Raw genomic sequence first — 24,237 nt, 5'->3', positions numbered from 1 at the left:
TATGGCTGAGAGATGTGGCTGTTTCCACTAGCCACCTCAATAAGATTAATGCACTTGACTGTAAGTTGCTCTGGAAAGAAAGCTTCTGCTAAATGAATAAAATGTAAAATGTAATGACAAGGTATTATGGCGCTGTACACCGTTGAAAAACACCTCAAAATGCCAAGTGTATTATCTGACCAATCCAAAGTCCCTTCACACCTCAGAAACACTTATTTAAATCCTTACTGTTGTTATCTATCCCTTCTTATTTATTTAAGTCTTGTCAGTCAAGAAGAAATTCCTATTTTCAATGACTGCCTACTCCGGCCAAACGCAGACAGCGCTGGACCAATTGTGCGCTGCCCTATGGGACTCCCCAATCATGGCCGGTTGTGATCCACAGCCTGGATTCGAACCAGGGTCTGTAGTGACGCCTCTAGCACTGATATACATTACCTTAGACTGTTGCGCCACTCGGGAGCCCGAAATTGACTGTTCGACCTGTCCAGAACCTTGTTTAATAGCTGTGTGTTGTATTGACTGTTTGACCTGTCTAAAACCTTGTTTAATAGCTGTGTGTTGGGTTTGTATTGTGTTGGATTGACTGTGTGTGAAGCTGAGGAGAGAGGGAGGGATGCAGGCAGGCAGGCAGGCGGGGAGGGAGAGAGGGAGGGATGCAGGCAGGTGGGGAGGGAGAGAGGGAGGGATGCAGGCAGGCAGGCGGGGAGGGAGAGAGGGAGGCAGGCGGGGAAGGAGAGAGGGAGGGATGCAGGCAGGCAGGCAGGCGGGGAGGGAGAGAGAGAGGGATGCAGGCAGGCTGGCGGGGAGGGAGAGAGGGAGGGAGGAAGGCAGGTGGAGAGGGAGAGAGGGAGGGAGGGAGGCAGGTGGAGAGAGGGGGAGGGAGGGAGGCAGGTGGAGAGGGAGATAGGGAGGGAGGGAGGCAGGCAGGCAGGCGGGGAGGGAGAGAGGGAGGGAGGGAGGCAGGTGGAGCGGGAGAGAGGGAGGGAGGCAGGTGGAGAGGTAGAGAGGGAGGGAGGGAGGCAGGTGGAGCGGGAGAGAGGGAGGGAGGCAGGTGGAGAGGGAGAGAGGGAGGGAGGGAGGCAGGTGGAGAGAGGGGGAGGGAGGGAGGCAGGTGGAGAGGGAGATAGGGAGGGACGCAGGCAGGCAGGCGGGGAGGGAGAGAGGGAGGGAGGCAGGTGGAGAGGGAGAGAGGGAGGGAGGGAGGCAGGTGGAGAGGGAGAGAGGGAGGGAGGCAGGTGGAGAGAGGGGGAGGGAGGGAGGCAGGTGGAGAGGGAGATAGGGAGGGAGGGAGGCAGGCAGGCAGGCGGGGAGGGAGAGAGGGAGGGAGGGAGGCAGGTGGAGAGAGGGGGAGGGAGGGAGGCAGGTGGAGAGGGAGATCGGGAGGGAGGGAGGCAGGCAGGCGGGGAGGGAGAGAGGGAGGGAGGGAGGCATGTGGAGAGAGGGGGAGGGAGGGAGGCAGGTGGAGAGAGGGGGAGGGAGGCAGGTGGAGAGGCAGGGAGCCGAGGAAGGATTGTTGGAGGCAGAAGATAGAAGCATCATTCCCTATATAGTGTGGTTCTGGCCCTGTGGGCCCTGGTTATAGTAGTGCAGTATGTTCCCTATATAGTGTGGTTCTGGCCCTGTGGGCCCTGGTTAAAGTAGTGCAGTATGTTCCCTACATAGTGTGGTTCTGGCCCTGTGGGCCCTGGTTATAGTAGTGCAGTATGTTCCCTATATAGTGTGGTTCTGGCCCTGTGGGCCCTGGTTATAGTAGTGCAGTATGTTCCCTCTATAGTGTGGTTCTGGCACTGTGGGTCCTGGTTAAAGTAGTGCAGTATGTTCCCTATATAGTGTGGTTCTGGCCCTATGGGCCCTGGTTAAAGTAGTGCAGTGTAAATGGGTTAGGATGCCACTCAACCCTGGCCTGTTTAGCCAGACAAACCAGCACAAGCCTCTGGCAGGGAGAGAGCACAGCATGCTGATTCTCTGGGATTAGAACAGAGCACAGCATGCTGAATCCCTGGGATTAGAACAGAGCAAAGCATGCTGAATCCCTGGGATTAGAACAGAGCAAAGCATGCTGAATCCCTGGGATTAGAACAGAGCACAGCATGCTGATTCCCTGGGGTTAGAACAGAGGTGGATTCATTTTCAGAGCAGTTCAGCCGTGTGATGTTCATACCAGACATTACAGTCTACAGTTGTGTGATGATCCTGCCAGTCATTACTGTGATGTTCCTACCAGTCATTACAGTCATGATCCTACCAGACATTACTGTGATGATCCTACCAGTCATTACTGTGATGATCCTACCAGTCATTACTGTGATGATCCTACCAGTCATTACTGTGATGATCCTACCAGTCATTACTGTGATGATCCTACCAGACATTACTGTGATGATCCTACCAGTCATTACTGTGATGATCCTACCAGTCATTACTGTGATGTTCCTACCAGTCATAACTGTGATGATCCTACCAGTCATTACTGTGATGATCCTACCAGTCATAACTGTGATGATCCTGCCAGTCATTACTGTGATGATCCTACCAGTCATTACTGTGATGATCCTACCAGTCATTACTGTGATGATCCTACCAGTCATAACTGTGATGATCCTACCAGTCATAACTGTTCCTACCAGACATGACAAACCTACTGGAGCCTTTAAGCTGCTCTGCTCAGGGAGGTCTCTAACAACCTCCTCTCATTGTAATATTCTCTACAAATATGATCTTGTTTCGATCTTATAGACTACAGCATCTGTGTCTGATAAACATGTTGTTATATACTATAACAGCTGTGTCTGATAACCATGTTGTTATAGACTATAACAGCTGTGTCTAATAACCATGTTGTTATAGACTATAACAGCTGTGTCTGATAACCATGTTGTTATAGACTATAACAGCTGTGTCTGATAACCATGTTGTTATAGACTACAGCAGCTGTGTGTGATAACCATGTTGTTGTAGACTATAACAGCTGTGTCTGATAACCATGTTGTTATAGACTATAACAGCTGTGTGTGATACCCATGTTGTTATAGACTATAACAGCTGTGTCTGATAACCATGTTGTTATAGACTATAACAGCTGTGTCTGATAACCATGTTGTTATAGACTATAACAGCTGTGTCTGATAACCATGTTGTTATAGACTGTAACAGCTGTGTCTGATAACCATGTTGTTATAGACTATAACAGCTGTGTCTGATAACCATGTTGTTATAGACTATAACAGCTGTGTCTGATAACCATGTTGTTATAGACTATAACAGCTGTGTCTGATAACCATGTTGTTATAGACTATAACAGCTGTGTCTGATAACCATGTTGTTATAGACTACAGCAGCTGTGTGTGATAACCATGTTGTTGTAGACTATAACAGCTGTGTCTGATAACCATGTTGTTATAGACTACAACAGCTGTGTGTGATAACCATGTTGTTATAGACTATAACAGCTGTGTCTGATAACCATGTTGTTATAGACTATAACAGCTGTGTCTGATAACCATGTTGTTATAGACTATAACAGCTGTGTCTGATAACCATGTTGTTATAGACTATAACAGCTGTGTCTGATAACCATGTTGTTATAGACTATAACAGGTGTGTCTGATAACCATGTTGTTATAGACTATAACAGCTGTGTGTGATAACCATGTTGTTATAGACTATAACAGCTGTGTGTGATAACCATGTTGTTATAGACTATAACAGCTGTTTGTGATAACCATGTTGTTATAGACTATAAAAGCTGTGTCTGATAAACATGTTGTTATAGACTATAACAGCTGTGTCTGATAACCATGTTGTTATAGACTACAGCAGCTGTGTCTGATAACTATGTTGTTATAGACTATAACAGCTGTGTGTGATAACCATGTTGTTATAGACTATAACAGCTGTGTCTGATAACCATGTTGTTATAGACTATAACAGCTGTGTCTGATAACCATGTTGTTATAGGCTATAACAGCTGTGTCTGATAACCATGTTGTTATAGACTATAACAGCTGTGTCTGATAACCATGTTGTTATAGACTATAACAGCTGTGTCTGATAAACATGTTGTTATAGACTATAACAGCTGTGTGTGATAACCATGTTGTTATAGACTATAACAGCTGTGTGTGATAACCATGTTGTTATAGACTATAACAGCTGTGTGTGATAACCATGTTGTTATAGACTATAACAGCTGTGTGTGATAACCATGTTGTTATAGACTATAACAGCTGTGTGTGATAACCATGTTGTTATAGACTATAACAGCTGTGTGTGATAACCATGTTGTTATAGACTATAACAGCTGTGTGTGATAACCATGTTGTTATAGAATATAACAGCTGTGTGTGATAACCATGTTGTCATAGACTATAACAGCTGTGGGTGATAACCATGTTGTTATAGACTATAACAGCTGTGTGTGATAACCATGTTGTTATAGACTATAACAGCTGTGTGTGATAACCATGTTGTTATAGACTATAACAGCTGTGTGTGATAACCATGTTGTTATAGAATATAACAGCTGTGTGTGATAACCATGTTGTTATAGACTATAACAGCTGTGGGTGATAACCATGTTGTTATAGACTATAACAGCTGTGTCTGATAACCATGTTGTTATAGACTATAACAGCTGTGTGTGATAACCATGTTGTTATAGACTATAACAGCTGTGTGTGATAACCATGTTGTTATAGACTATAACAGCTGTGTGTGATAACCATGTTGTTATAGACTATAACAGCTGTGGGTGATAACCATGTTGTTATAGACTATAACAGCTGTGTGTGATAACCATGTTGTTATAGAATATAACAGCTGTGTGTGATAACCATGTTGTTATAGACTATAACAGCTGTGTGTGATAACCATGTTGTTATAGACTATAACAGCTGTGTGTGATAACCATGTTGTTATAGACTATAACAGCTGTGTCTGATAACCATGTTGTTATAGACTATAACAGCTGTGTCTGATAACCATGTTGTTATAGACTATAACAGCTGTGTGTGATAACCATGTTGTTATAGACTATAACAGCTGTGTGTGATAACTATGTTGTTATAGACTATAACAGCTGTGTGTGATAACCATGTTGTTGTAGACTATAACAGCTGTGTGTGATAACCATGTTGTTATAGACTATAACAGCTGTGTCTGATAACCATGTTGTTATAGACTATAACAGCTGTGTCTGATAACCATGTTGTTGTAGACTATAACAGATGTGTGTGATAACCATGTTGTTATAGACTATAACAGCTGTGTCTGATAACCATGTTGTTATAGACTATAACAGCTGTGTCTGATAACCATGTTGTTGTAGACTATAACAGCTGTGTGTGATAACCATGTTGTTATAGACTATAACAGCTGTGTGTGATAACCATGTTGTTATAGACTATAACAGCTGTGTCTGATAACCATGTTGTTATAGATTATAACAGCTGTGTGTGATAACCATGTTGTTATAGACTATAACAGCTGTGTGTGATAACCATGTTGTTATAGACTATAACAGCTGTGTCTGATAACCATGTTGTTGTAGACTATAACAGCTGTGTGTGATAACCATGTTGTTATAGACTATAACAGCTGTGTGTGATAACCATGTTGTTATAGACTATAACAGCTGTGTGTGATAACCATGTTGTTATAGACTATAACAGCTGTGTCTGATAACCATGTTGTTGTAGACTATAACAGCTGTGTCTGATAACCATGTTGTTATAGACTATAACAGCTGTGTGTGATAACCATGTTGTTATAGACTATAACAGCTGTGTGTGATAACCATGTTGTTGTAGACTATAACAGCTGTGTCTGATAACCATGTTGTTATAGACTATAACAGCTGTGTGTGATAACCATGTTGTCATAGACTATACCAGCTGTGTCTGATAACCATGTTGTTATAGACTATAACAGCTGTGTCTGATAACCATGTTGTTATAGACTATAACAGCTGTGTGTGATAACCATGTTGTTATAGACTATAACAGCTGTGTGTGATAACCATGTTGTTATAGACTATAACAGCTGTGTCTGATAACCATGTTGTTATAGACTATAACAGCTGTGTGTGATAACCATGTTGTTATAGACTATAACAGCTGTGTCTGATAAACATGTTGTTATAGACTATAACAGCTGTGTCTGTTAACCATGTTGTTATAGACTATAACAGCTGTGTGTGATAACCATGTTGTTATAGACTATAAAAGCTGTGTCTGATAACCATGTTGTTATAGACTATAACAGCTGTGGGTGATAACCATGTTGTTGAAGACTATAACAGCTGTGTCTGATACCCATGTTGTTGTAGACTATAACAGCTGTGTCTGATACCCATGTTGTTATAGACTATAACAGCTGTGTCTGATACCCATGTTGTTGTAGACTATAACAGCTGTGTCTGATACCCATGTTGTTGTAGACTATAACAGCTGTGTCTGATACCCATGTTGTTGTAGACTATAACAGCTGTGTCTGATACCCATGTTGTTGTAGACTATAACAGCTGTGTCTGATACCCATGTTGTTGTAGACTATAACAGCTGTGTCTGATACCCATGTTGTTATAGACTATAACAGCTGTGTCTGATACCCATGTTGTTGTAGACTATAACAGCTGTGTCTGATACCCATGTTGTTGTAGACTATAACAGCTGTGTGTGATAACCATGTTGTTATAGACTATAACAGCTGTGTCTGATAACCATGTTGTTATAGACTATAACAGCTGTGTCTGATACCCATGTTGTTATAGACTATAACAGCTGTGTGTGATAACCATGTTGTTATAGACAATAACAGCTGTGTCTGATAACCATGTTGTTATAGACTATAACAGCTGTGTCTGATAACTATGTTGTTATAGACTATAACAGCTGTGTCTGATAACCATGTTGTTATAGACTATAACAGCTGTGTCTGATAACTATGTTGTTATAGACTATAACAGCTGTGTCTGATAACTATGTTGTTATAGACTATAACAGCTGTGTGTGATAACCATGTTGTTATAGACTATAACAGCTGTGTCTGATAACTATGTTGTTATAGACTATAACAGCTGTGTCTGATAACTATGTTGTTATAGACTATAACAGCTGTGTCTGATAACTATGTTGTTATAGACTATAACAGCTGTGTGTGATAACCATGTTGTTATAGACTATAACAGCTGTGTCTGATAACTATGTTGTTATAGACTATAACAGCTGTGTCTGATAACTATGTTGTTATAGACTATAACAGCTGTGTGTGATAACCATGTTGTTATAGACTATAACAGCTGTGTCTGATAACCATGTTGTTATAGACTATAACAGCTGTGTGTGATAACCATGTTGTTATAGACTATAACAGCTGTGTGTGATAACCATGTTGTTGTAGACTATAACAGCTGTGTCTGATAACCATGTTGTTATAGACTATAACAGCTGTCTCTGATAACCATGTTGTCATAGACTATAACAGCTGTGGGTGATAACCATGTTGTCATAGACTATAACAGCTGTGGGTGATAACCATGTTGTTATAGACTATATCAGCTGTGTCTCTCTCTTCTTGTCATTTTATTTATTTTACCTTTGTTTAACTAGGCTACCCTGCCGTCTCTACACTCTAACCACTAGGCTACCCTGCCGCCTCTACACTCTAACCACTAGGCTACCCTGCCACCTCTACACTATAACCACTAGGCTACCCTGCCGCCTCTACACTCTAACCACTAGGCTACCCTGCCGCCTCTACACTCTAACCACTAGGCTACCCTGCCGCCTCTACACTCTAACCACTAGGCTACCCTGCCGCCTCTACACTCTAACCACTAGGCTACCCTGCCGCCTCTACACTCTAACCACTAGGCTACCCTGCCGCCTCTACACTCTAACCACTAGGCTACCCTGCCGCCTCTACACTCTAACCACTAGGCTACCCTGCCGCCTCTACACTCTAACCACTAGGCTACCCTGCCGCCTCTACACTCTAACCACTAGGATACCCTGCCGCCTCTACACTCTAACCACTAGGCTACCCTGCCACCTCTACACTATAACCACTAGGCTACCCTGCCGCCTCTACACTCTAACCACTAGGCTACCCTGCCTCCTCTACACTCTAACCACTAGGCTACCCTGCCGCCTCTACACTCTAACCACTAGGCTACCCTGCCACCTCTACACTATAACCACTAGGCTACCCTGCCGCCTCTACACTCTAACCACTAGGCTACCCTGCCGCCTCTACACTCTAACCACTAGGCTACCCTGCCGCCTCTACACTCTAACCACTAGGCTACCCTGCCGCCTCTACACTCTAACCACTAGGCTACCCTGCCGCCTCTACACTCTAACCACTAGGCTACCCTGCCGCCTCTACACTCTAACCACTAGGCTACCCTGCCTCCTCTACACTCTAACCACTAGGCTACCCTGCCACCTCTACACTCTAACCACTAGGCTACCCTGCCTCCTCTACACTCTAACCACTAGGTTACCCTGCCACCTCTACACTCTAACCACTAGGCTACCCTGCCACCTCTACACTCTAACCACTAGGCTACCCTGCCGCCTCTACACTCTAACCACTAGGCTACCCTGCCGCCTCTACACTCTAACCACTAGGCTACCCTGCCGCCTCTACACTCTAACCACTAGGCTACCCTGCCGCCTCTACACTCTAACCACTAGGCTACCCTGCCGCCTCTACACTCTAACCACTAGGCTACCCTGCCGCCTCTACACTCTAACCACTAGGCTACCCTGCCACCTCTACACTCTAACCACTAGGCTACCCTGCCGCCTCTACACTCTAACCACTAGGCTACCCTGCCGCCTCTACACTCTAACCACTAGGCTACCCTGCCGCCTCTACACTCTAACCACTAGGCTACCCTGCCGCCTCTACACTCTAACCACTAGGCTACCCTGCCTCCTCTACACTCTAACCACTAGGCTACCCTGCCGCCTCTACACTCTAACCACTAGGCTACCCTGCCTCCTCTACACTCTAACCACTAGGCTACCCTGCCGCCTCTACACTCTAACCACTAGGCTACCCTGCCGCCTCTACACTCTAACCACTAGGCTAGCCTGCCGCCTCTACACTCTAACCACTAGGCTACCCTGCCTCCTCTACACTCTAACCACTAGGCTACCCTGCCGCCTCTACACTCTAACCACTAGGCTACCCTGCCGCCTCTACACTCTAACCACTAGGCTACCCTGCCGCCTCTACACTCTAACCACTAGGCTACCCTGCCTCCTCTACACTCTAACCACTAGGCTACCCTGCCGCCTCTACACTCTAACCACTAGGCTACCCTGCCGCCTCTACACTCTAACCACTAGGCTAGCCTGCCGCCTCTACACTCTAACCACTAGGCTACCCTGCCTCCTCTACAATCTAACCACTAGGCTACCCTGCCGCCTCTACACTCTAACCACTAGGCTACCCTGCCGCCTCTACACTCTAACCACTAGGCTACCCTACCACCCCTACACTCTAACCACTAGGCTACCCTGCCGCCCCTTGAAGTAACAGCGGTCGTGTACATGTGGAGAAACAGATTGTCTGGAACAGGACAGACATGACAGGTGATTGAACCAGTCAGATGACAGAGGCTGTTGTGTCTGTATCTTTACCTGCAGGTTATCTGGTGTGAATATACCAGCGCCTGTCATCAGCAACAAGAACTGGCTAAGGCTCCATTTTGTGACCGACAGGGATCACCTGCATAAAGGATTCACACTTCAGTATCAAGGTAAGACATAATCAACCCATTATTGAATGAATTCAATGTCACGTTTGTCAACCATAAAATGTTTTTTTTTTCACCTGAAAGTCTTTGTAGTTGGATAACAACCAGAAAGGGACAAGGAGGACCAAGGAACTCTTTATACAATTACCTGACTATTTTTGTGTTGCCATGTTCAACAGGTCCTCCTTGTTCTTTGATACCTAATAAGCCCTAATAACCACTAATAACCACTCATAACCCCTAATAACCACCATTAGCCCCTAATAACCACCATTATCCCTAATAACCCCTCATAACCCCTAATAACCACCATTAACCCCTAATAACCACCATTATCCCTAATAACCACTCATAACCCCTAATAACCACCATTAACCCCTAATAACCACCATTATCCCTAATAACCACTCATAACCCCTAATAACCACCATTAACCCCTAATAACCACCATTATCCCTAATAACCCCTCATAACCCCTAATAACCACCATTAACCCCTAATAACCACCATTAACCCCTAATAACCACCATTAACCCCTAATAACTACTAATAACCTCTAATAACCACTCATAACCCCTTACTTTTATTATTTATATATTTTTTTACCTTTATTTAACTAGGCAAATATTTTCAATGACGGCATAGGAACAGTGGGTTAACTGCTAATAACCACTCATAACCACTAATAACCACTCATAACAACTAATAACCACCATTAGCCACTAATAACCACCATTATCCCTAATAACCACTCATAACCCCTAATAACCACCATTAACCCCTAATAACTACTAATAACCTCTAATAACCACTAATAACCCCTAATAACCACTCATAACCCTTTATGACCTCTTATAACCCCTGATAACCACGTATAACCCCTAATCACCCCTGATAATCCCATTTAACCACTCATAACCCCTTATAACCACTCATAACCCCTTATAACCACTCATAACCCCTGATAACCACTTATAACCCCTGATAACCCAAGATAACCACTCATAACCCCTTATAAACACTCATAACCCCTTATAACCACTCATAACCCATAATAACCCCTCATAACCCCTAATAACCACTCATAACCCCTTATAACCACTCGAGAACCCCTGATAACCACTCATAACCCCTAATAACCACTCATAACCCCTTATAACCACTCATAACCCCTAATAAGCCCTCGTAACCCCTTATTGCCACTCATAACCCCTTATAACCACTCATAACCCATAATAACCCCTCATAACCCCTAATAACCACTCATAACCCCTTATAACCACTCAAGAACCCCTGATAACCACTCATAACCCCTTATAACCACTCATAACCCCTAATAAGCCCTCATAACCCCTCATTGCCACTCATAACCCCTTATAACCACTCATAACCCCTTACCAAAGAGTACTTTCTACCTACTACTTTTCTGATGATCTCATGTATCCGTGCAGCGTTTCATCCTCATCTTGTCTACTGATCAGTGACCAGCTCCATTCACTCTTCTCTGATTGGTTAAAGACTAATGACGCCTTTGTTCTAGTTGTATCCCTCCAGACCAAAGGCCCCCTATCCGTGATTGGTCAAATTGTTACAGGTGTATTATACACTGCAGAGCCAGACAGAGTTCTATAATACATTCCCTTCCCATTCTCCTTTACCAGGACTTTGAAGATCGTGTTTATAAAGCAGCCTAACAGCTAGCCAGCCAATCCAGGCCATACGTGAAAAAAACATTTTCTCAATGATGGTGTTTCGCTGTAGTGCATATAGTGCACTACTTTTAACCAGATCCCCTGATTGTATGATTGTATGTCGCAAAGACATTTCCCCGGTGACAGTTTTCAGTTGTATCTGATAATTTATTGCACCAACTTGGCTTCCTACGTTCTAATCAGTCCCTGATTAGAGGGGAACAATGAAAACAAGGCTGCGGACCTGTCTTGGAGGGTTCTAGGGGATTGTTAGAGGGGAACAATGAAAACAAGGCCCTGTCTTGGAGGGTCTCTAGGGGATTGTTAGAGAGGAACAATGAAAACAAGGCCCTGTCTTGGAGGGTCTCTAGGGGATTGTTAGAGGGGAACAATGAAAACAAGGCCCTGTCTTGGAGGGTTCTAGGGGATTGTTAGAGGGGAACAATGAAAACAAGACTGCGGCCCTGTCTTGGAGGGTTTCTAGGGGATTGTTAGAGGGGAACAATGAAAACAAGACTGCGGCCCTGTCTTGGAGGGGTTCTAGGGGGTTGTTAGAGGGGAACAATGAAAACAAGGCCCTGTCCTGGAGGGTTTCTAGGGGATTGTTAGAGGGGAACAATGAAAACAAGGCTGCAGCCCTGTCTTGGAGGGTTTCTAGGGGATTGTTAGAGGGGAACAATGAAAACAAGGCTGCAGCCCTGTCTTGGAGGGTTTCTAGGGGATTGTTAGAGGGGAACAATGAAAACAAGGCCCTGTCTTGGAGGGTCTCTAGGGGATTGTTAGAGGGGAACAATGAAAACAAGGCTGCGGCCCTGTCTTGGAGGGGTTCTAGGGGATTGTTAGAGGGGAACAATGAAAACAAGGCCCTGTCTTGGAGGGTCTCTAGGGGATTGTTAGAGGGGAACAATGAAAACAAGGCTGTGGCCCTGTCTTGGAGGGTTTCTAGGGGATTGTTAGAGGGGAACAATGAAAACAAGGCCCTGTCTTGGAGGGGTTCTAGGGGATTGTTAGAGGGGAACAATGAAAACAAGGCCCTGTCTTGGAGGGTCTCTAGGGGATTGTTAGAGGGGAACAATGAAAACAAGGCTGCAGCCCTGTCTGGGAGGGTTCTAGGGGATTGTTAGAGGGGAACAATGAAAACAAGGCTGCAGCCCTGTCTGGGAGGGTTCTAGGGGATTGTTAGAGGGGAACAATGAAAACAAGACTGCAGCCCTGTCTTGGAGGGTTCTAGGGGATTGTTAGAGGGGAACAATGAAAACAAGGCTGCGGCCCTGTCTTGGAGGGTTCTAGGGGATTGTTAGAGGGGAACAATGAAAACAAGGCCCTGTCTTGGAGGGTTTCTAGGGGATTGTTAGAGGGGAACAATGAAAACAAGACTGCAGCCCTGTCTTGGAGGGTTTCTAGGGGATTGTTAGAGGGGAACAATGAAAACAAGGCCCTGTCTTGGAGGGGTTCTAGGGGATTGTTAGAGGGGAACAATGAAAACAAGGCCCTGTCTTGGAGGGTCTCTAGGGGATTGTTAGAGGGGAACAATGAAAACAAGGCTGCAGCCCTGTCTGGGAGGGTTCTAGGGGATTGTTAGAGGGGAACAATGAAAACAAGGCTGCAGCCCTGTCTGGGAGGGTTCTAGGGGATTGTTAGAGGGGAACAATGAAAACAAGACTGCAGCCCTGTCTTGGAGGGTTCTAGGGGATTGTTAGAGGGGAACAATGAAAACAAGACTGCGGCCCTGTCTTGGAGGGGTTCTAGGGGATTGTTAGAGGGGAACAATGAAAACAAGGCCCTGTCTTGGAGGGTCTCTAGGGGATTGTTAGAGGGGAACAATGAAAACAAGGCTGCAGCCCTGTCTTGGAGGGTTCTAGGGGATTGTTAGAGGGGAACAATGAAAACAAGGCTGCAGCCCTGTCTTGGAGGGTTCTAGGGGATTGTTAGAGGTGAACAATGAAAACAAGGCCCTGTCTTGGAGGGTCTCTAGGGGATTGTTAGAGGGGAACAATGAAAACAAGGCTGCAGCCCTGTCTTGGAGGGTTCTAGGGGATTGTTAGAGGGGAACAATGAAAACAAGGCTGCAGCCCTGTCTTGGAGGGTTCTAGGGGATTGTTAGAGGGGAACAATGAAAACAAGGCTGCAGCCCTGTCTTGGAGGGTTCTAGGGGATTGTTTTCTCATTCATCCTATTATATTATATTCTACTCATTCATATTCATAAAAAGATATATCGGTTTGGATTCAATTGGATACCCTTTTCACCCCCTGTAAACACGTCAGTTGCAAAGACAATCAATCTAATACATTTTTTTAATGGAATTTATCAATGAAGTTATGGTCATGCCACTGAAATGACACCCTATTCTGTTTGTAGCAGGGGTGATGGCTCACTCTTCTGTTTGTAGCAGGGGTAATGGCTCACTCTTCAGTATGTAGCAGGGGTAATGGCTCACTCTTCTGTATGTAGCAGGGATAATGGCTCACTTTTCTGTATGTAGCAGGGGTAATGGCTCACTATTCTGTATGTAGCAGGGATAATGGCTCACTTTTCTGTACGTAGCAGGGATAATGGCTCACTCTTCAGTATGTAGCAGGGGTAATGGCTCACTTTTCTGTATGTAGCAGGGATAATGGCTCACTTTTCTGTACGTAGCAGGGATAATGGCTCACTTTTCTGTATGTAGCAGGGATAATGGCTCACTTTTCTGTATGTAACAGGGATAATGGCTCACTTTTCTGTATGTAGCAGGGATAATGGCTCACTTTTCTAAAACAAATATGAATCCGATAGCAATTATTCATGATGTTCGTTCCTCATAAGGGGCTATGTGTTATTACTGAACTCAAACCGCCACTGTGTCTTCCTCTCATCTAACGCTGGAACTTTCTTTTATCTAATGCCATTGTTTTTATTGCTCTCATCCAGTGAAAAGCTCTGGTGAGCTGAAATCCAGAGGAGTAAAGTTACTACCGGGAAAGGACAACAATAACAAATTGTCTTTGAGTGAGTTTCCTATTTATCTTTATGCTAATCATTTACTGTGTGTGTTTGTGTTTGGGCTATTTGCTTGTTTGAGACGGGGTGGTTCTTTGTTTTAAGCTGGGGCGTTTAGCTACACTCATAGAGAAAAAGGGTTCCAAAAGGGTTCTTTGGCTGTCCCCATAGGAGAACCCTTTTGGTTCCAGATAGAACCCTTTTTGGTTCCAGGTAGAACCCTTTTTGGTTCCAGGTAGAACCCTTTTTGGTTCCAGGTAGAACCCCTTTTTGGTTCCAGGTAGAACCCTTTTTGGTTCCAGGTAGAATTATTTTGGATTCCATGTAGAACCCTCTGTGTTAAGGGTTCTACATGGAACTCAAAAGGAATCGCTGAAGTTCAGTCCTTTGTCTTTTTTAACAAAGGCAATGCCCCCCAGTGCTCTGTGGGAAATGGGCTCTGTAAAGCTACGCTGTATACCCATGTGGAAAAGAGTCATGAAAAACAAAAAAAAAATCTTGTATTATAATAAGCCATCTAATAAGGATCCGGTAAAATTGTGTGTTTTACAGTACCTTATACTGTATGTTAGTGGTATATTTGTATATACAGTAGATTGTGTGTTTTACAGTACCTTATACTGTATGTTAGTGGTATATTTGTATATACAGTAGATTGTGTGTTTTACAGTACCTTATACTGTATGTTAGTGGTATATTTGTATATACAGTAGATTGTGTGTTTTACAGTACCTTATACTGTATGTTAGTGGTATATTTGTATATACAGTAGATTGTGTGTTTTACAGTACCTTATACTGTATGTTAGTGGTATATTTGTATATACAGTAGATTGTGTGTTTTACAGTACCTTATACTGTATGTTAGTGGTATATTTGTATATACAGTAGATTGTGTGTTTTACAGTACCTTATACTGTATGTTAGTGGTATATTTGTATATACAGTAGATTGTGTGTTTTACAGTACCTTATACTGTATGTTAGTGGTATATTTGTATATACAGTAGATTGTGTGTTTTACAGTACCTTATACTGTATGTTAGTGGTATATTTGTATATACAGTAGATTGTGTGTTTTACAGTACCTTATACTGTATGTTAGTGGTATATTTGTATATACAGTAGATTGTGTGTTTTACAGTACCTTATACTGTATGTTAGTGGTATATTTGTATATACAGTAGATTGTGTGTTTTACAGTACCTTATACTGTATTTTAGTGGTATATTTGTATATACAGTAGATTGTGTGTTTTACAGTACCTTATACTGTATGTTAGTGGTATATTTGTATATACAGTAGATTGTGTGTTTTACAGTACCTTATACTGTATGTTAGTGGTATATTTGTATATACAGTAGATTGTGTGTTTTACAGTACCTTATACTGTATGTTAGTGGTATATTTGTATATACAGTAGATTGTGTGTTTTACAGTACCTTATACTGTATGTTAGTGGTATATTTGTATATACAGTAGATTGTGTGTTTTACAGTACCTTATACTGTATGTTAGTGGTATATTTGTATATACAGTAGATTGTGTGTTTTACAGTACCTTATACTGTATGTTAGTGGTATATTTGTATATACAGTAGATTGTGTGTTTTACAGTACCTTATACTGTATGTTAGTGGTATATTTGTATATACAGTAGATTGTGTGTTTTACAGTACCTTATACTGTATGTTAGTGGTATATTTGTATATACAGTAGATTGTGTGTTTTACAGTACCTTATACTGTATGTTAGTGGTATATTTGTATATACAGTAGATTGTGTGTTTTACAGTACCTTATACTGTATGTTAGTGGTATATTTGTATATACAGTAGATTGTGTGTTTTACAGTACCTTATACTGTATGTTAGTGGTATATTTGTATATACAGTAGATTGTGTGTTTTACAGTACCTTATACTGTATGTTAGTGGTATATTTGTATATACAGTAGATTGTGTGTTTTACAGTACCTTATACTGTATGTTAGTGGTATATTTGTATATACAGTAGATTGTGTGTTTTACAGTACCTTATACTGTATGTTAGTGGTATATTTGTATATACAGTAGATTGTGTGTTTTACAGTACCTTATACTGTATGTTAGTGGTATATTTGTATATACAGTAGATTGTGTGTTTTACAGTACCTTATACTGTATTTTAGTGGTATATTTGTATATACAGTAGATTGTGTGTTTTACAGTACCTTATACTGTATGTTAGTGGTATATTTGTATATACAGTAGATTGTGTGTTTTACAGTACCTTATACTGTATGTTAGTGGTATATTTGTATATACAGTAGATTGTGTGTTTTACAGTACCTTATACTGTATGTTAGTGGTATATTTGTATATACAGTAGATTGTGTGTTTTACAGTACCTTATACTGTATGTTAGTGGTATATTTGTATATACAGTAGATTGTGTGTTTTACAGTACCTTATACTGTATGTTAGTGGTATATTTGTATATACAGTAGATTGTGTGTTTTACAGTACCTTATACTGTATGTTAGTGGTATATTTGTATATACAGTAGATTGTGTGTTTTACAGTACCTTATACTGTATGTTAGTGGTATATTTGTATATACAGTAGATTGTGTGTTTTACAGTACCTTATACTGTATGTTAGTGGTATATTTGTATATACAGTAGATTGTGTGTTTTACCTTATACTGCATGTTAGTGGTGTATTTGTATATTTGTATATTTGTTGACTTATATACCTTAAATTACATATACAATTCTACAATACATGATCGTGGTGTACATGATCCCCCCCCTTTCCTTCTCCTCCTCTCCTCTCCTCCTGATAACCAGTAACATTGTGTTTCTACCTGATTGGTATGTTTCTATAGTGAATCAATAAGCCTGATAACCAGTAACATTGTGTTTCTATAGTGAATCAATAAGCCTGATAACCAGTAACATTGTGTTTCTATAGTGAATCAATAAGCCTGATAACCAGTAACATTGTGTTTCTACCTGATTGGTGTGTTTCTATAGTGAATCAATAAGCCTGATTAACAGTAACATTGTGTTTCTATAGTGAATCAATAAGCCTGATAAACAGTAACATTGTGTTTCTATAGTGAATCAACAAGCCTGATAAACAGTAACATTGTGTTTCTACCTGATTGGTGTGTATCTATAGTGAATCAACAAGCCTGATAACCAGTAACATTGTGTTTCTATAGTGAATCAAGAAGCCTGATAAACAGTAACATTGTGTTTCTATAGTGAATCAAGAAGCCTGATAAACAGTAACATTGTGTATCTATAGTGAATCAATAAGCCTGATAACCAGTAACATTGTGTTTCTATAGTGAATCAATAAGCCTGATAAACAGTAACATTGTGTTTCTATAGTGAATCAAGAAGCCTGATAAACAGTAACATTGTGTTTCTACTTGATTGGTGTGTATCTATAGTGAATCAATAAGCCTGATAACCAGTAACATTGTGTTTCTATAGTGAATCAACAAGCCTGATAAACAGTAACATTGTGTATCTATAGTGAATCAATAAGCCTGTTAACCAGTAACATTGTGTTTCTATAGTGAATCAAGAAGCCTGATAACCAGTAACATTGTGTTTCTACCTGATTGGTGTGTATCTATAGTGAATCAATTAGCCTGATAAACAGTAACATTGTGTTTCTACCTGATTTGTGTGTATCTATAGTGAATCAATAAGCCTGATAACCAGTAACATTGTGTTTCTATAGTGAATCAAGAAGCCTGATAACCAGTAACATTGTGTTTCTACCTGATTGGTGTGTTTCAATAGTGAATCAATAAGCCTGATAACCAGTAACATTGTGTTTCTATAGTGAATCAAGAAGCCTGATAACCAGTAACATTGTGTTTCTACCTGATTGGTGTGTTTCTATAGTGAATCAATTAGCCTGATAAACAGTAACATTGTGTTTCTATAGTGAATCAATAAGCCTGATAACCAGTAAAATTGTGTTTCTATAGTGAATCAATTAGCCTGTTAACCAGTAACATTGTGTTTCTATAGTGAATCAAGAAGCCTGATAACCAGTAACATTGTGTATCTATAGTGAATCAACAAGCCTGATAACCAGTATGTGTTTCTATAGTGAATCAATAAGCCTGATAACCAGTAAAATTGTGTTTCTATAGTGAATCAATTAGCCTGTTAACCAGTAACATTGTGTTTCTATAGTGAATCAAGAAGCCTGATAACCAGTAACATTGTGTATCTATAGTGAATCAACAAGCCTGATAACCAGTAACATTGTGTTTCTATAGTGAATCAACAAGCCTGATCAACAGTAACATTGTGTTTCTATAGTGAATCAAGAAGCCTGATAAACAGTAACATTGTGTATCTATAGTGAATCAATAAGCCTGATAACCAGTAACATTGTGTTTCTATAGTGAATCAATAAGCCTGATAAACAGTAACATTGTGTTTCTATAGTGAATCAAGAAGCCTGATAAACAGTAACATTGTGTTTCTACCTGATTGGTGTGTATCTATAGTGAATCAATAAGCCTGATAACCAGTAACATTGTGTTTCTATAGTGAATCAACAAGCCTGATAAACAGTAACATTGTGTATCTATAGTGAATCAATAAGCCTGTTAACCAGTAACATTGTGTTTCTATAGTGAATCAAGAAGCCTGATAACCAGTAACATTGTGTTTCTACCTGATTGGTGTGTATCTATAGTGAATCAATTAGCCTCATAAACAGTAACATTGTGTTTCTACCTGATTGGTGTGTATCTATAGTGAATCAATAAGCCTGATAACCAGTAACATTGTGTTTCTATAGTGAATCAAGAAGCCTGATAACCAGTAACATTGTGTTTCTACCTGATTGGTGTGTTTCAATAGTGAATCAATAAGCCTGATAACCAGTAACATTGTGTTTCTATAGTGAATCAACAAGCCTGATAACCAGTAACATTGTGTTTCTATAGTGAATCAAGAAGCCTGATAACCAGTAACATTGTGTTTCTACCTGATTGGTGTGTTTCTATAGTGAATCAAGAAGCCTGATAACCAGTAACATTGTGTTTCTACCTGATTGGTGTGTTTCTATAGTGAATCAATTAGCCTGATAAACAGTAACATTGTGTTTCTATAGTGAATCAATAAGCCTGATAACCAGTAACATTGTGTTTCTATAGTGAATCAATTAGCCTGTTAACCAGTAACATTGTGTTTCTATAGTGAATCAAGAAGCCTGATAACCAGTAACATTGTGTATCTATAGTGAATCAACAAGCCTGATAACCAGTAACATTGTGTTTCTATAGTGAATCAACAAGCCTGATCAACAGTAACATTGTGTTTCTATAGTGAATCAACAAGCCTGATAACCAGTAACATTGTGTTTCTATAGTGAATCAATAAGCCTGATAAACAGTAACATTGTGTTTCTATAGTGAATCAATTAGCCTGATAAACAGTAACATTGTGTTTCTATAGTGAATCAATAAGCCTGATAACCAGTAACATTGTGTTTCTACCTGATTGGTGTGTATCTATAGTGAATCAATAAGCCTGATAACCAGTAACATTGTGTTTCTACCTGATTGGTGTGTTTCTATAGTGAATCAATAAGCCTGATAACCAGTAACATTGTGTTTCTATAGTGAATCAATTAGCCTGATAAACAGTAACATTGTGTATCTATAGTGAATCAATTAGCCTGATAAACAGTAACATTGTGTTTCTATAGTGAATCAACAAGCCTGATAAACAGTAACATTGTGTATCTATAGTGAATCAATTAGCCTGATAAACAGTAACATTGTGTTTCTACAGTGAATCAATTAGCCTGATAACCAGTAACATTGTGTTTCTACCTGTTATTTTGTTCCTACAGTGAACGAAGGAGGAATTAAACAGCTGTCCAATTATTGCCCGGATCCGGGGGAACCTGAGAACGGCAAACGCCGAGGCTCTGACTTCAGGTGAGCTCGTCTGTAACTGAACATGCCTGTCTACCTACCTCACCTGGGCCTGTGTTCTAAATGGGCCTCCCTCACATTGCCTTGTGTTCTAAATGGGCCCTGGTCAGACCTACCTCACCTAGGCCTGTGTCCTAAATTGGTCCTGGTCAGACCTACCTCACCTAGGCCTGTGTCCTAAATATGCCCTGGTCAGACCTACCTCACCTAGGCCTATGTCCTAAATGGGCCCTGGTCAGACCTACCTCACCTAGGCCTGTGTTCTAAATTGGCCCTGGTCAGGCCTGTGTCCTAAATTGGCCCTGGTCAGACCTACCTCATCTAGGCCTGTGTCCTAAATTGGCCCTGGTCAGACCTACCTCACCTAGGCCTGTGTTCTAAATGGGCCCTGGTCAGACCTACCTCACCTAGGCCTGTGTTCTAAATGGGCCCTGGTCAGTCCTACCTCACATGGACCTGTGTTCTAAATGGGCCCTGGTCAGTCCTACCTCACATGGGCCTGTGTTCTAAATGGGCCCTGGTCAGTCCTACCTCACATGGGCCTGTGTTCTAAATGGGCCCTGGTCAGACCTACCTCACATGGGCCTGTGTTCTAAATGGGCCCCGGTCAGACCTACCTCACATGGGCCTGTGTTCTAAATGGGCCCCGGTCAGACCTACCTCACATGGGCCTGTGTCCTAAATGGGCCCCGGTCAGACCTACCTCACATGGGCCTGTGTTCTAAATGGGCCCTGGTCAGTCATACCTCACATGGGCCTGTGTTCTAAATGGGCCCCGGTCAGACCTACCTCACATGGGCCTGTGTTCTAAATGGGCCCCGGTCAGTCCTACCTCACAATGGCCTGTGTCCTAAATGGGCCCTGGTCAGTCCTACCTCACATGGGCCTGTGTCCTAAATGGGCCCTGGTCAGACCTACCTCACATGGGCCTGTGTTCTAAATGGGCCCTGGTCAGAAGTAGTTCACTGTATGGAGAATATGATGCCCTCTGATGATCAGCCATGGAGTCAGTTGGAATATAATACATCCTCTAGACTACAGACCCTGGTAAATAAGAGACAAAACTAGATATTTTAAATTGCAGGTATGGCTTCAGTCCGTCTGTCCATAATATGTCCTCAGTCCATCTGTCCTCAGTCCATCTGTCCATAATATGTCCTCAGCACATCTGTCCATAATATGGCCTCAGTCCATCTGTCCATAATATGTCCTCAGTCCATCTGTCCATAATATGTCCTCAGTCCATCTGTCCATAATATGTCCTCAGTCCATCTGTCCATAATATGTCCTCAGTCCATCTGTCCATAATATGGCCTCAGTCCATCTGTCCATAATATGGCCTCAGTCCATCTGTCCATAATATGTCCTCAGTCCATCTGTCCATAATATGTCCTCAGTCCATCTGTCCATAATATGGCCTCAGTCCATCTGTCCATAATATGTCCTTAGTCCATCTGTCCATAATGTCCTTAGTCCATATTCCAAATGATCCTAAAGCTTCTTATTATATTAGACTGTGTGGGTGGAGTTGACTGTGTGAGTGGGGCTAGACTGCGTGGGTGGAGCTAGACTGTGTGGGTGGAGCTTGACTGTGTGGGTGGAGCTAGACTGCGTGGGTGGAGCTAGACTGTGTGGGTGTAGCTAGACTGTGTGGGTGGAGCTAGACTGTGTGGGTGGAACTAGACTGTGTGGGTGGAGCTAGACTGTGTGGGTGGAGCTAGACTGTGTGGGTGGAACTCCTCTCAACCTTTCTCTTCTAAAGACTTCCTTTATTACATGAATGTGTTGTTATGTGTTCAAGCATTGGAGCGACGGCTCAGTTTACCTGTGATGAGGACCATGTGCTGCAGGGCTCCAAAACCATCACCTGTCAGAGGGTGGCTGAGGTGTTCGCTGCCTGGAGCGACCACAGACCTGTCTGTAAAGGTGAGGCCCTCTTCCTGGTACATCTAATATAGATACACACTGCCTGGAGCGACCACAGACCTGTCTGTAAAGGTGAGGCCCTCTTCCTGGTACATCTAATATAGAAGATACACGCTGCCTGGAGCGACCACAGACCTGTCTGTAAAGGTGAGGCCCTCTTCCTGGTACATCTAATATAGAAGATACACGCTGCCTGGAGCGACCACAGACCTGTCTGTAAAGGTGAGGCCCTCTTCCTGGTACATCTAATATAGATACGATGCTGCCTGGAGCGACCACAGACCTGTCTGTAAAGGTGAGGCCCTCTTCCTGGTACATCTAATATAGATACGATGCTGCCTGGAGCGACCACAGACCTGTCTGTAAAGGTGAGGCCCTCTTCCTGGTACATCTAATATAGATACGACGCTGCCTGGAGCGACCACAGACCTGTCTGTAAAGGTGAGGCCCTCTTCCTGGTACATCTAATATAGATACACGCTGCCTGGAGCGACCACAGACCTGTCTGTAAAGGTGAGGCCCTCTTCCGGGTACATCTAATATAGACAACTGCTTTGATTAAACCAGGGCCTGTGGATATATGCAGATTCTAATGGTCAAACCTTTACCTCTGTTTAATATTGTACGATAGCAGAGAATATTACACCAGCAAGGTATTATTCCCTCTCTGCATTTAAACATCTCACTCTCCTGTCTCTTGTTTCAGTTAAAGAGCTGCAGGATATTGACTGAACATGACATATTCTAGTATCCCATTTAAACATCTCACTCTCCTGTCTCTTGTTTCAGTTAAAGAGCTGCAGGATATTGACTGAACATGACATAATCTAGTATCCCATTTAACCATCTCACTCCTGTCTCTTGTTTCAGTTAAAGAGCTGCAGGATATTGACTGAACATGACATAATCTAGTATCCTGTTTAAACATCTCACTCTCCTGTCTCTTGTTTCAGTTAAAGAGCTGCAGGATATTGACTGAACATGACATAATCTAGTATCCTGTTTAAACATCTCACTCTCCTGTCTCTTGTTTCAGTTAAAGAGCTGCAGGATATTGACTGAACATGACATAATCTAGTATCCCGTTTAAACATCTCACTCTCCTGTCTCTTGTTTCAGTTAAAGAGCTGCAGGATATTGACTGAACATGACATAATCTAGTATCCTGTTTAAACATCTCACTCTCCTGTCTCTTGTTTCAGTTAAAGAGCTGCAGGATATTGACTAAACATGACATATTCTAGTATCCCATTTAAACATCTCACTCTCCTGTCTCTTGTTTCAGTTAAAGAGCTGCAGGATATTGACTGAACATGACATAATCTAGTATCCCGTTTAAACATCTCACTCTCCTGTCTCTTGTTTCAGTTAAAGAGCTGCAGGATATTGACTGAACATGACATAATCTAGTATCCCGTTTAAACATCTCACTCTCCTGTCTCTTGTTTCAGTTAAAGAGCTCCAGGACATTGACTAAACATGACATATTCTAGTATCCCATTTAACCATCTCACTCTCCAATGCTCTCCTAGTCTCTCTCTTTTTTTATTTTTAAATTTTTTATTTAACCTTTATTTAACTCGACAATTTAGTTAAGAACAAATTCCATTCTAATGGCCTACCAAAAGGCAAACGGCCTCCTGCAGGGACGGGGTATAAAAAATAAAAAATAAAGTAAATAAAATAGGGCAAAAACACACACAAGAGAGACAACACAACACTACATAAAGAGAGACAACACAACACTAAATAAAGAGAGACACCACTACACTACATAAAGAGAGACAACACAACACTACATAAAGAGAGACCTGAGACAACACAACACTACATAAAGAGAGACAACACAACACTACATAAAGAGAGACACCACAACACTACATAAAGAGAGACCTGAGACAACACAACACTAC

The 24,237-nt window shown here is 42.0% G+C and overlaps 1 protein-coding gene across 1 annotated transcript in view; it reads left to right on the top strand.

Moving 5' to 3' along the window:
- The window catches only part of LOC139405210 (CUB and sushi domain-containing protein 3-like), a gene marked incomplete at its 3' end in the record, with an annotated part of 429,588 nt that overhangs the window by 157,667 nt on the left and 247,684 nt on the right, over positions 1–24,237 (top strand). Inside the window, exons 6-9 of the mRNA XM_071147639.1 lie at positions 9,660–9,772; positions 14,374–14,451; positions 20,314–20,401; positions 22,200–22,324. Coding sequence (XP_071003740.1) covers positions 9,660–9,772; positions 14,374–14,451; positions 20,314–20,401; positions 22,200–22,324 — 404 coding nt within the window. The remainder of the gene's footprint in view (positions 1–9,659; positions 9,773–14,373; positions 14,452–20,313; positions 20,402–22,199; positions 22,325–24,237) is intronic.

This window comes from Oncorhynchus clarkii, unplaced genomic scaffold (assembly GCF_045791955.1).
Source record: "Oncorhynchus clarkii lewisi isolate Uvic-CL-2024 unplaced genomic scaffold, UVic_Ocla_1.0 unplaced_contig_6320_pilon_pilon, whole genome shotgun sequence".
Classification (NCBI taxonomy): domain Eukaryota; kingdom Metazoa; phylum Chordata; class Actinopteri; order Salmoniformes; family Salmonidae; genus Oncorhynchus; species Oncorhynchus clarkii.
Note: the sequence above shows the minus strand (reverse complement) of the source record. Positions and strands in the feature narration are given on the sequence as shown.